This window comes from Mandrillus leucophaeus, unplaced genomic scaffold, assembly GCF_000951045.1.
Source record: "Mandrillus leucophaeus isolate KB7577 unplaced genomic scaffold, Mleu.le_1.0 Scaffold64, whole genome shotgun sequence".
Taxonomy (NCBI): domain Eukaryota; kingdom Metazoa; phylum Chordata; class Mammalia; order Primates; family Cercopithecidae; genus Mandrillus; species Mandrillus leucophaeus.
In genome coordinates this window covers 2,106,370-2,119,708 of record NW_012106919.1, presented here as the reverse complement: position 1 = coordinate 2,119,708, position 13,339 = coordinate 2,106,370, and the positions used below count along the sequence as shown (strand labels likewise).

At 39.5% G+C, this 13,339-nt stretch overlaps 1 protein-coding gene across 3 annotated transcripts in view; it reads left to right on the top strand.

Moving 5' to 3' along the window:
• Positions 1–11,696, top strand: part of SLC16A1 (solute carrier family 16 (monocarboxylate transporter), member 1) — a 40,902-nt gene extending 29,206 nt beyond the window's left edge. For 2 of the 3 annotated variants that reach the window (XM_012000764.1, XM_012000765.1), the window contains exons 3-5: positions 2,243–2,386; positions 5,957–6,823; positions 9,844–11,696. In XM_012000764.1, the coding sequence (XP_011856154.1) occupies positions 2,243–2,386; positions 5,957–6,823; positions 9,844–10,118 (1,286 nt within the window). In that variant the 3' untranslated portion in view covers positions 10,119–11,696. Of the gene's footprint in view, positions 1–2,242; positions 2,387–5,956; positions 7,813–9,843 lie in introns of those variants that run through there. The other variant, XM_012000766.1, reaches the window with a different exon arrangement.
• Positions 11,697–13,339: the final 1,643 nt, after the last annotated feature.

Below are 13,339 nucleotides of genomic sequence, written 5' to 3'. Positions count from 1 at the left end.
CCTAGGCTCAAACAATCTGCCCACCTTGGCCTCCCAGAGTGCTGGGATTACAGGCATGAGCCACCGTGCCTGGCCTGGTATTTATCTTTGTTATTCTGGCTGTACAAAGTCTTATGACTCTATATATATTTTGTTGTTGTTCTTGTTGTTTCGTTTTGTTTTTTTTTGTTTTTGTTTTTGTTTTTTGGAGACAGAGTCTCACTCTGTTGACCAGGCTAGACTATAGTGGCGTGATCTCTGCTCACTGCAACTTCTGCCTCCTGGGTTCAAGCAATTCTTCTGCCTCAGCCTCCTGAGTAGCTGGGACTGCAGGCGTGTACCACTACGCCTGGCTAGTTTTTGTATTTTTAGTAGTGATGATGTTGACCAGGCTTGTCTCAGAATCTCCTGACCTCAGGTTATCCACCCACCTCAGCCTCCCAAAGTGCTGGGATTGCAGGTGTGAGCCACTGTGCCCAGTCTAAAAATATTTTATAAGTATTCTTTCAGTATGTAATTTTTTCATCTTACATAAGCTTTAAATTCAAATTATTTTATTTCTTTCTTTTCTTTTTGAGACAGAGTATTGCTGTCTTGCCCAGGCTGAGTACAATGGCACAATCTCTGCTCATTGCAACCTCTGCCGTCCGGGCTCAAGCAATCCACCCACCTCAGCTTCTGGAGTAGCTGGGACTACAGGTGTGTACCACCACACCTGGCAAACTTTTTTATTTTTGGTAGAGACAGGGTTTCGCCTTGTTGCCCAGGCTGGTTTTGAACTCCTGGACTCAAGTGATCTGCCTGCCTTGGTCTCCCAAAGTTCTGGGTTTATAGATGTGAGCCCCCATTCTTGGCTCAAATTATTTTCAAATTAGCTGTGATCTAATTCATGAACTGATTATCTTAGTTTGCCCAGGCTGCTGTAACAAAGTATTGATCACAGTGGAGGCTGGGAAGTCCAAGATCAAAGTTCCAGCAGACTAAATAAGTAGTGATGGTGCCTTATGTCTGTGTCCTCATGTGACAGAAGGGAAGACAAACTCCCTCAGTCCACCTTTTTTTTTTTTTTTTTTTTTTGAGATGGAGTTTTGCTCCTGTTGCTCAGGCGAGAGTTGCAATGGCGCAATCTCACCACAACCTCCGCTTCCCAGATTCAAGTGATTCTCCTGTCTCAGCCTCTCAAGTAGCTGGGATTGTAGGCATGCACCTCCACGCCCAACTAATTTTGTGGTTTTAGTAGTGACAAGGTTTCTCCATGTTGATCAGGCTGGTCTCAAATTCCTGACCTCAGGTGATCCACCCACCTTGGCCTCCCAAAGTGCTGGGATTACAGGCATGAGCCACCACTCTCACCCTGTCTTTCAAGAGGCTGAGGCAAGAGAATGGCATGAACGTGGGAGGCAGAGCTTGCAGTAAGCCGAGATCGTGCCACTGCACTCCAGCCTGGGCAACAGAACGAGACTCCGTCTCAAAAAAAAAAACACAAACCACATTTATGATAATATACAAGTACTCTAAAATGTATTTAGATGCATTTATATGTCTCCTATCAGTGTGTGTGTCTGAAATTTAGAACATACTTTCTACATACATGTTTTTGTTTTGTTTGTTTGTTTGTTTGTTGAGACAGAGTCTCACTCTGTTGCCCAGGCTGACTGAAGTGCAATGGCAGGATCTTGGCTCACTGCAACCTCCACCTCCCAGGTTCAAGCCGTTCTCCTGCCTCAGCCTCCCGAATAGCTGGGATTACAGGCACACGGCACCATGCCTGGCTAATTTTTGTATTTTTAGTCAAGACGGGGTTTCACCATGTTGGCCAGGCTGGTCTTCAACTCCTGACCTTGGGTGATCCACCTGCCTCAGCCTCCCAAAGTGTTGGGATTACAAGCGTGAGCTATTGCGCCCAGCCACTTTCTACATATATGTTAATCATATCCTAGATAAATCAAGAACCTTGTGAACATCCATTGCCAAGGTGTTTTCAGCCTGCCCTGCCTTAAAAGAGAAAGATTAAGGATAACTTCAGGTCTTTTGTATTTTAGTAAAATTCCATCCAGTATTTTTAGATTTAGAACCTGCACAATTATGTTTTCTAACATCTTTATTTTAGTACACATATGACTCAGAAATAATTACAGAAAACAGTATTCTTATCATTGCTGCTTGTTTATTTTGGAGGATTTGTCATTCGTTATCATTCATACTTGTATAGATGTGAGGGAGCAGTTTCCTTTATATTACTACATTTTTGGTTATCTTTTAGGTCCTATCAGCAGTATCCTGGTGAATAAATATGGAAGTCGTATAGTCATGATTATTGGTGGCTGCTTGTCAGGCTGTGGCTTGATTGCAGCTTCTTTCTGTAACACTGTACAGGAACTGTACTTCTGTATTGGATTTGTTGGAGGTGAGTTACTACTGATTCATTTGGAAGCATTAGTTTTTTGCTGGCTATTTTGTATTTACCTGCATTCATCTTTCAGATCTCTGAAGTGAAATTATTTTCTTATAGAAATGACTTGATTATCATTTTGAAGAACTACAGATAAAAGTACTAGAAAAGCAAACTTTTAAAGAAATTGCCATTATATGATGGATATTTATTGTTTGTTGAATGAGTAAATGAATTGAAAGAATGATTGCATTCCTTGTCCTAAGAATAGACAGTAGTGGTAGATACAATGTGTGTGGCAACTCAGTGCGAGAGTGGCTATTTGATAGAATGTCCACATAACGTTTCTGAGGGGTAGAGGATATGCTTGATAATTCCTCCCCCATTTTAAAAATCACTAAATGAAGATAATGAACTGTTGATGAACATAATTAATAAAAGTTACCCATAACCTCACAATCCAAAGAATATCATTAACATTTCTATATATATCCTTCCATGTGTTTTCCTATGCACAGATACACCTTTTTTTAGAGCAAAAAAGGATCAAATTATATATAATATTTTGTAACCAGTTTTTTTTCCACTTAACAATATATGATGAACATTTTTCCATGTTGTTAAATGTTTTGATACATAACAATTTTAATCTCATACATAACATAATTTTATTTGATCTCTTAATTGTTGACAAATTGTTTTTGTCAGTATTAGGTTGAAATTCTTTTGTGAACATGAATATATTCTTAGTATAAATTTGTAGAAAAGGAACTGCTGTGTGTTTGTTTTAATATATGTATGCTAAATTGTCCTCTAAAAAAGTTATACTCACTTATTGTCCCACTACAGTATATCAGAGATTCCAAGATTATCCCTTTTGTCAACAATGGGATATTGTCTTTTTTTAAAAAAAAAAAATTGCCAATTTAACAGGTGAGAACAATATCTCTTGGTATTAACCCTTATTTTCTTTCTTTTTTTTTTTTTTTTTTTTTGAGACAGTCTCACTCTGTCGCCCAGGCTGGAGTGCAGTGGAGCGATCTCGGCTCACTGCAAGCTCCGCCTCCCAGGTTCACGCCATTCTCCTGCCTCAGCCTCCCAAGTAGCTGGGACTACAGGTACCTGCCACCACGCCTGGCTAATTTTTTGTATTTTTTTTTTTTTAGTAGAGTTAGCCAGGATGGTCTCGATCTCCTGACCTCGTGATCCACCTGCCTCGGCCTCCCAAAGTGCTGGGATTACAGGCGTGAGTCACTGCACCCAGCCTCCTGATTAATTTTTGGATGTTGAATTTTGTTAAAAAGTATTTTTAAATTCAATCTTTTCCAATGTTTTCCCATTATTAAACATCTAAAATTTTTGTGTATTCAAAAAGTATTTTATGGTTTCCATCTCGTATAGCATCCTGAGAAAGTTGTTTTCTACTCCAAGATTATGAAAATATTTGTCCACTTTTGTTTAGGGCACTTTAGTTTTTATATTTGAAAATCTGTTTTTTTGTTGTTTTTTGTTGTCGTTGTTGTTTTTGAGACACTCTTACTGCCAGGCTAAAGTGCAATGGCGTGATCTCGGCTCACTGCAGTCTCCGCCTCCTGGGTTCAACCGATTCTCCTGCCTCAGCCTCCCAAATAGCCGGGATTACAGGCGCTCGCTACCACACCCAGCTAATTTTTGTATTTTTAGTAGAGACGGGGTTTCACTTTGTTGGCCAGGCTGGTCTCAAACTCTTGACCTCAGGTGATCCACCCACCTCGGCCTCCCAACATGCTGGAATTACAGACATGAGCCACTGCGCCCAGCTACATTTAAAAATTCTGAATGAATGAAAATATCTGACATAAGATGAGAAAAAAGCAATACAACTGTATTTGTTCCCACATGGTTAATCAGTTGGTTCATTTGCTCATTTATTAATTTATTTATGAAATACTTATTGAGCAACAACTGTATGTGTGTTAGGATCCATTTTAGGTGCTATAGAGATAGAGCAACAAGTCAGGCAGTTAAGCTCTTTAATAGGAGGAGACAGACAGTACAACTCATAAATATATGAATAAATGAGAAAAATATCAGGCAGTGATAAATACTGTATAAAACCTTTAACTGAGTGTTGTGACAGGGAAGAACTGGGCAAGCAATGAAGGTAAGGGCTCACTGAACAATCAACTTTAAGTAGAGACCTGCATAACAACAGGGAACCAGATTTGTGAAAATGTAAGGGATCATAGACCCTAGAGCTTATTAACAAATGTAAGAATGGTTTGCTATGAGGTCAGGAAGTTCTTTGAACATTTCTTCTGCTAGCACTATTTATTGAATAATTTCACTGTTTGTTGAATTAATTTAAAATGCTACTTTATCTTACATCAAATGTTTCTGTATATTTCAACTCTGTTCCTGGACTTTCTGTAGTGTTTCTGCACTTGCACTGATCAATTTTTACTGATACGTGAAACAGAGCCACACTGCTCTAATGATTGTAGCTTTTGTAAAGCCATTTAAATAATATGTTCTGGTTGGTCCCACTTTTTCCTCTGCACCACCAAAAATTTCCTAGTAGCTCTGTATTTGTTCTCTAAGTATCCTTTAGAATCATTTTACCTTAATCTGAAAGTAAAATTCACTGACATTTGCATTGGATTGCATTAAGTTAGTACATTCATTTCAGGAGCTTTGACATCTTAACAATGTTATGTTTTATTTTCCCAAAACTTTGTATGTATTTTAAATTCTCTAATCTCTCAGGAAAGTTTCACAATTGGAGCCTTAGGAAATGCCTGTTTTTAAGTTTTGGTGCTATATTGGAAGGGATCATTTTGTACTGTATGTTATTTCTTTCTTTTTTGTTTTTGAGACAGGTTCTTGCTCTGTAGCCCAGGCTGGAGTGCAGTTATGTGATCATAGCTCACTGTAGCCTCAAACTTCTAGGCTCAAGTGATACTCCAGCTTTAGCCGCCCAAGTAGCTAGGACTACAGGCACACACTGCCATACCAGGCTAATTTTCGAATTACTTTTTGTAGAGACAGGTCTTGCTATGTTGCCCAGGTTGGTCTTGAACTCATGGCCTTAATCAATCCTGCCACCTTGGCTTCCCAAAGCACTGGGATTATAGACATGAGCCACTGCACCTGGCCTTATGTATTTTCTAGTGTAAATTTGTTTTATCTCTACTGTCAGCTTAATGATCTTATATGGTCATAATAGTCCTTAAGGTGATTTTGTTAGATTGGACAAAATAGACAATTATTCACCTTCAAATAATAACAACATAATAAAAATAACATGTATTGAGTGCTTACTACCTGCTGGGCAGTGGGTACTAAGTGCTTAACAAATTTTTCTTCCTCACAACAGTACCCTTTGCCCGTTTTACATATTAGGAAGCAGTCATAGGAGGGTATACATGTCTGAGATTATGCAGCCAGTAAGCACTGATACTGAGATTTGAACCCTTGTCTGTTTTAGAACTCATACTTTAAACCACTACATAACATGTTCTCTAACAATGAGGATTTATATCCTATTCTTTCCATTATTTATACCTCTTATTATTTATTTATTTATTTATTTTTCCCTTTTCACAGGTCTTGGGCTTGCCTTCAACTTGAATCCAGCTCTAACCATGATTGGCAAGTATTTCTACAAAAGGCGACCATTGGCCAACGGACTGGCCATGGCAGGCAGCCCTGTGTTCCTCTGTACTCTGGCCCCCCTCAATCAGGTTTTCTTTGGTATCTTTGGATGGAGAGGAAGCTTTCTAATTCTTGGAGGCTTGCTACTAAACTGCTGTGTCGCTGGAGCCCTCATGCGACCAATCGGGCCCAAACCAACCAAGGCAGGGAAAGATAAGTCTAAAGCATCCCTTCAGAAAGCTGAAAAATCTGGTGTAAAAAAAGGTCTGCATGATGCAAATACGGATCTTATTGGAAGACACCCTAAACGGGAGAAACGATCAGTCTTCCAAACAATTAATCAGTTCCTGGACTTAACCCTATTCACCCACAGAGGCTTTTTGCTATACCTCTCTGGAAATGTGATCATGTTTTTTGGACTCTTTGCACCTTTAGTGTTTCTTAGTAGTTATGGGAAGAGTCAGCATTATTCTAGTGAGAAGTCTGCCTTCCTTCTTTCCATTCTGGCTTTTGTTGACATGGTAGCCAGACCATCTATGGGACTTGTAGCCAACACAAAGCCAATAAGACCTCGAATTCAGTATTTCTTTGCGGCTTCTATTGTTGCAAATGGAGTGTGTCATATGCTAGCACCTTTATCCACTACCTATGTTGGATTCTGTGTCTATGCGGGATTCTTTGGATTTGCCTTTGGGTGGCTCAGCTCCGTATTGTTTGAAACACTGATGGACCTTGTTGGACCCCAGAGGTTCTCCAGCGCTGTGGGATTGGTGACCATTGTGGAATGCTGTCCTGTCCTCCTGGGGCCACCACTTTTAGGTACAGTATGTCTCCCTACTAATGTGGCTCTGTTACAAAACAAGCATATAAGATGGGAAAGCTGACAGAAAGCAAACATTAGTGAGCTATTTGGGTAAGAATAAATCTTTCTCGTTTCTGTACCCTTGGTGCTGGGACAATGCTTGGCACAGGATAATTGCTCAAATATAGAATCTAATTAAATGGAACCATCAAGCCAAAAGGAGGATCAAATATTGTTACAAATGTCAGTGTTTTTTTGTTTTTTTGAGACAGAGTCTTGCTGTGTTACCCAGGCTGGAGTGCAGTGGCACCATCTCAGCTCACTGCAACCTCCGCCTCCCGGGTTCAAGCAGTTCCCCTGCTTCAGCCTCCCGGTAGCTGGGATTACAGGTGCATGCCACCATGCTGGCCAATTTTTATATTTTTAATAGAGACGGGTTTTCGCCATGTTGGCCAGGCTGGTCTCTAACTCCTGACCTCAAATGATCCACTTGCCTCGGCCTCCCAAAGTGCTGGGTAACGGGTGTGAGCCACTACGCCTGGCCTAAAATACATTTTTTTCTGATCACAAAACTGATGTGCTTAGTGTAGAAAAGCATGTAGAAAAACAACTCAATCTTTAAAGCACTAGTGATTATTTCATTTTAAAAATGGAGTATATTTCACATAATTTTTTTTTTTTTTTTAAGACAGAGTCTTGGTCTTGTGGCCCAGGCTAGAGCGCAATGGCACGATCTCAGCTCACTGCAACCTCTGCCTCCTGGGTTCAAGCGATTCTCCTGCCTCATCGTCCTGAGTAGCTGGGATTACAGGCACCCACCACCATGCCCAATTAATTTTTGTATTTTTAGTAGAGGCAGGGTTTCACCATGTTGGCCAGGCTGGTCTCGAACTCCTAACCTCAAGTGATCCACCCACCTCAGCCTCCCAAAGTGCTGGGATTATAGGCGTGAGCCACCGCGCCTGGCCCATAAGTTTTTAAAAAACACACAAAAAGCAAAAAAAAACAAAAAACAAAAAAACAAAAGTTTATTTCAGTAGCAATAGTATAATAATAGCTACCATGTAAGCTCACAGTGTACCAGAGACAGTCCTTATCATTTTGTATCTCCTGTTGTATTTCACAAGTCCATGTGAGGTAGGACCGTTTTAGTCCCCATTTTGTAAGTGAACAGGGGCTTCAAAAGGTGAAGTAACTTGGCTAAGATCATACAGCTAGTAAACTAATTATAACTTGGGAACTATTCCTGAAGGTTATTGAATACTTGGTCTTTCAAATAAATATAGCTCAATAGATAACACGTAGTGAAAAAATAATTTGACCTTCCTTCTGGATGTGACTCATACTTTAGGAATTTTGATTTGGGGAGTGAGTGAGTTATAACAGAAGATCCATAGCTGCCTTTTGAGATCAGTCTTCTTCCATCTCATACCCAGTGAGTTACTAAGTTCTATCAGTTTTTATGCTCTAAGTCTTTTTCTCATCTGCCCATTTTTCTCCATCACAACTACTACCCTTATCCAAAGCTCTTGTCTCCTGTTTGGGCTGCTCCTAACTGTAACCTCCTAACTGGTCTACCTGTATCAGTTCCAGCTATTCTTCAGTCTCCTTGAAGTCTCCAGTTCAGAACTCTTCAAGATTTCTTAAAACTCTCCAGTTGCTTCCCCTTACTTTCAGGGTGAAAAGCAAATTCCCTAATGTGGCTTGCAAGGCACTGCATGGACTGGCCCCACCTGTCCCTCCAGCCTCATTTCTACCACTGGCCTCCTGCTTTCTGTGCCCCAGCAACCTGGCCCTTCTTTCACCTCACACACCATGCTCTGTCCTACCATTGTGCCTTTGCACTGCAGTTCTCTGCTTAGATCTAATTCCCATCCCCTTTCTCCTAGATAATTCTTATCCTGCAAATCCCAGCTTAGTTGGCACTTTAAGGAAAGCTTTCTTGACCCCACTTCTTTCAAACTCCCCTGGTAGTACTTGTCACAGTTTGTGTAGTTACTTGATTAACATCTCTCTTGTCCACTGAACTGTGGATGTTAACTCCTCTGTTCACCCTTATCCTCAGGGCCTAGCTGAGCCAGTGCCTGGTATATGATAAAGGCTAAAAAAATATTGTTAATGAATGATGCAGTGAGTTAGAAAGCCATATGGAATCATATTTAAATTGGTTGTATTAAGTCCTGTTTAAGTGTAGGGTAGAATTTTCCCAGAAAATACCAGTTCAATGAGACGCTAATAAATTTTACAGTAATGGAAGTTACATAACCAAAATAAAATTTGGAAACATCAAGTTAAATAGGATTCTTTACTACCAGACTTCACAAATCCTTTATGAGAAAATAATATGCCATTTACCCATTCATTTGACTTTTGAAACATTAAAGCAGTGTCCTTGTAGCACATGCTTAAGGGTGCAGACTTCAGAGTCAGACTTTCTATGTTTAAAGCCAAGTCATTTCACTTATTAGTTTTGTGACCATGGACAAATTAGCTAACATCTTTGTAATTTAGTTTTTAAATCTGTCCAGTGAGGATGATAATAGAATCTGCCTGTTGTAAGGATTAAGCACTTAGAATGGGTGTAAGATATTGCTTTTAAATTTTTAGCACTGGACAAGTGTTCACAGGAATACTCTTTGGGAAATGCTGAGAAAGAGGATTGGCGTGGGTAAATGGGACAGCACTATGGCCTTGGACAAGACTCCCAGGCCTCTTTCAGCAACGCTTATTTCTATAGTGTGTTAAGAGAATTGACTCTAGGTGATCACTGCGTCTCTTCCGTTTCCAGTTTGCCGAGAGTTAACTATTTTCAAGTTACTAAAAATAACAGAAGATGCAAAGGCCACTTAAAATCCATGAGGCATTATAAACAGAGGATCAGCTAATTTTCAGCAATTCCTTATACTAATTCATCATTTTGGGACTCTTTAAAGATTGGATTGACATGTTTCTGAATGGATCCTTAAGCTTTGCTTGGGGAAGAAAAAAACCTGTTTACTCTTAGAAACATAACTGTTTTGTCATTTTACATATTTAGGTCGGCTCAGTGACATGTATGGAGACTACAAATACACATACTGGGCATGTGGCATCGTCCTAATTATTTCCGGTATCTATCTCTTCATTGGCATGGGCATCAATTATCGACTTTTGGCAAAAGAACAGAAAGCAAACGAGCAGAAAAAGGAAAGTAAAGAGGAAGAGACCAGTATAGATGTTGCTGGAAAGCCAAAGGAAGTTACCAAAGCAGCAGACTCTCCGGACCAGAAAGACACAGAAGAAGGGCCCAAGGAGGAGGACAGTCCAGTCTGAATCCATGGGGCTGAAGGGTAAAATTGAGCAGTTGATGACCCAGGATATCTGAAAATATTCTACTGGCCTGTAATCTACCAGTGGTGCTCAATGCAAATAGTAGACATTTGTGTGGAAATCATACCAGTTGTTCATTGGTGGGATTTTTGTTTGACTCCTTACCAATAGCCTGAATTTAAAATGACATATGCTTTGAGGAGGGAGTGATTGGTAGCAAAAGATGCGGGAAAGAAGTAGGTTTTGTTTTGTTTTGTTTTAATCTTCGCTTTTAATAGTGTCATAAAGATTATAATATGTGCCTTAAGTTTTAGTCATTAGAACTCTAGAGAGCCTTAACTTCTTAAACCATTTTTGCTGAATTCATCTATTTCGAGTGTTGTGTTAAAAGGAAAATAACAACTAGCTTGTTTGAGGCAAATCCAAAATTTAAAATTAATCTTGCTTCATTGTTACATGTAATATATTTCAGACATTTTCACTGGAAGATTTATGAACAGAAATATTGGTTGAAAATTAGAGATTTTATAAAATGCTGACAAATATTTTCCTAGCATCAGTAGATTTCTGGCATATGTTTCTGCTAGCTACATATTTAGGAAATTCAAAGCATAAAACTTTGGCAACATCTTGGCTGTTCTAGACACAGTGTACTTGTCAACCCCTCTCAGGTACCTTTTCTTGAGATGCTTATTAGAAGCCAAGTGCAGTGCTTAAGGTTTGTTTTCATTAAATTAGCTATTTTTGCTCCCCTGTTCAAAGATGCATTTTGAGTGTTTATAGATCACTGCCCTTTTTGAAATCACCTGGTATTATTTTTCTCACTGGAAAAGTTAGTATTAAAATCTACAAAACTACATATTTGTGCCTCCTTGGTAAATACAACACACCTAATTAAATGTAGACAGATATTTCAAACATCAGCTGAATTCACTTAAGTTTTTCCAAAACCTCAGTTAAACTGTGAAGCTATTGGAATTTTTTTTTCCTGGAATTTTTCCCCTTTGATTCACAGTGGTCCCATTTATATCTGCTTCCAGCTTAGTGCTATGCATAAGATATGTGTGTGTTTGGTGTTTTGTTGTGCTGGTTTTTTTGTTTTTTTGTTTGTTTTTTTTTTTAATTTTATTTTTTAATGTTTGCAAATTAAAAAGGGCCAGAAAAATTTGGCACCAGACAAACGAATAAAGATAGGATTGGGGAAGAAGTTGCTAAGTGTGCTTAGTTTTAATAAGTAATTCTTTCTCTTTTTTCAGAGAAGGCCTTACAGAAAATCGTTGTTGAATTGTTGGATGCATTCTTACTCTCCACACAAACCTAGAAATTTCGTGACCCCTTTCACTTACCTGAAAATTAGAGAAATTGATTCAGTATAAGGATAAGGAGGGAAGGTGGACCAGAATGAAAACTGTAAATATTTTTTTAACCTAATATCACTTAAATCGAGGCAGAAAGATATAGATATTCAATGAATTATATTCAATGCATTTAAAATACCACTGTAATTGACAGAGTTAAAAGCATAGATACAAAACCTTGTGTAAGAGGCTGACTTTTCCAAATAAACATTTTTTAAGAAAATATTTATTCTTCCAAATGTCTATTTTCTTCAGGAAAATATTGCTGTGTCTTCATTTTCATTACCAGGTTTCATTTTGGGCCTTGCTAAATTGATTGAATTAAATCATCCAGCTTGTGAGCCTTGATATTTGGGTATATGATTTATTTTCATTTGAATTTCTCCTTTTCTCTTCTTTGCTGTAAGGCAAGGAGGAGGGGAATTTTAAAACCATCTTATTTGAACTGAGAGCATCCAGAGCATTTAACCTTAAGGAAACAATGAAAAACTCCCTTTGTATGCCTGGGCATCATGGCAGATAGAGGAGGACTGTTCGAGGAGAAAACTGCTGCTGAGAGTGTTGGCAGGCTTGGCCTCAGGTTCGACTCTAATTTTCTTCGGACCCAAGTCGATAATCTCTGTGTACCTCTCCTCTCTTCCCCTCTATAAAAATGAGGATTAGGCCAGGTGCAGTGGCTCATGCCTGTAATCCCGGCACTTTGGGGGGCCGAGGCGGGTGGATCACACGGTCAGGAGATCGAGACCATCCTGGCCAACATGATGAAACCCCGTCTCTACTAAAAATACAAAAAAATTAGCCGGGCGTGGTGGCGGATGCCTGTAATCCCAGCTACTCAGGGAGGCTGAGGCAGGAGAATGGCGTGAACCCGCAAGGCGGAGCTTGCAGCAAGCCGAGATCGCGCTACTGTACTCCAGCCTGGGTGACAGAGCAAGACTCATCTCAAAAAAAAAAAAATTAGCCAAGCGTGGTGGTGGACTCCTGTAGTCCCAGCTACTCGGGAGGCTGAGGCAGGAGAATCGCTTGAACCCAGGAGGTGGAGGTTGCAGTGAGCTGAGATTGCGCCACTGAATTCCAGCCTGGGCAACAGAGCAAGACTCTGTCTCAAAAAAAAAAAAGCTACTGGATACAGTGTAAACATAACTCATATACAATGAGAAACGTAAAAAAGATGTGTGACACGCTTTATTGCCATGGTCTGGAACTGAACCTACTGTAGTATCTTTAAGGTATGCCTATAACTGGCTCAAAGCTGGAACTAAATGTTTGATTACCCGTACAACCCTGACTTTTTCCCACTGAAGATAAATGCTTAAGGGATTTATTCAGGATCGGTTTTGGTAACAGAACCAACACTAAAGCTCAACATAAGCCTACTCTTAGTCTCTCCTTATTAATCAGCTTATCATCTCTGTGTTGCAGGTCAACACTGGAAGCAACTGTGCTTTCTGATCTAGTCTGTTGTCCTTTACTCCATTTGAAGATTGACTGCCTTTAAAGTTTTATTTCAGTTAACACGGCTTCAGTGGCTGCTTTGGGAAAATAGATGTATGCATAAAGCACCTGCTTTTCTTTTTCTCTGTAACACAGAGGGAATATAGACAGTTCTTAGGTAGTTGCAGTGCCTGAAAAGGCATGGGACTGTTCGTGAGTACACACTCTGAAACAGGCTCCCAAGTCAAAGCAGGAAAAGTATTCAAGAAACTGATAGGTTGAACAATTGCAGGTCATGGTAACATAAATCATATCATATTACCATGTTATACCCAAATCTATGAAGTGTCTTAACTAGCCAACATAAATGCATAGTTTGTACAAAACTATGTATTGTATTAATGAAAGGATGATGGTAAAATAAATGGTTAA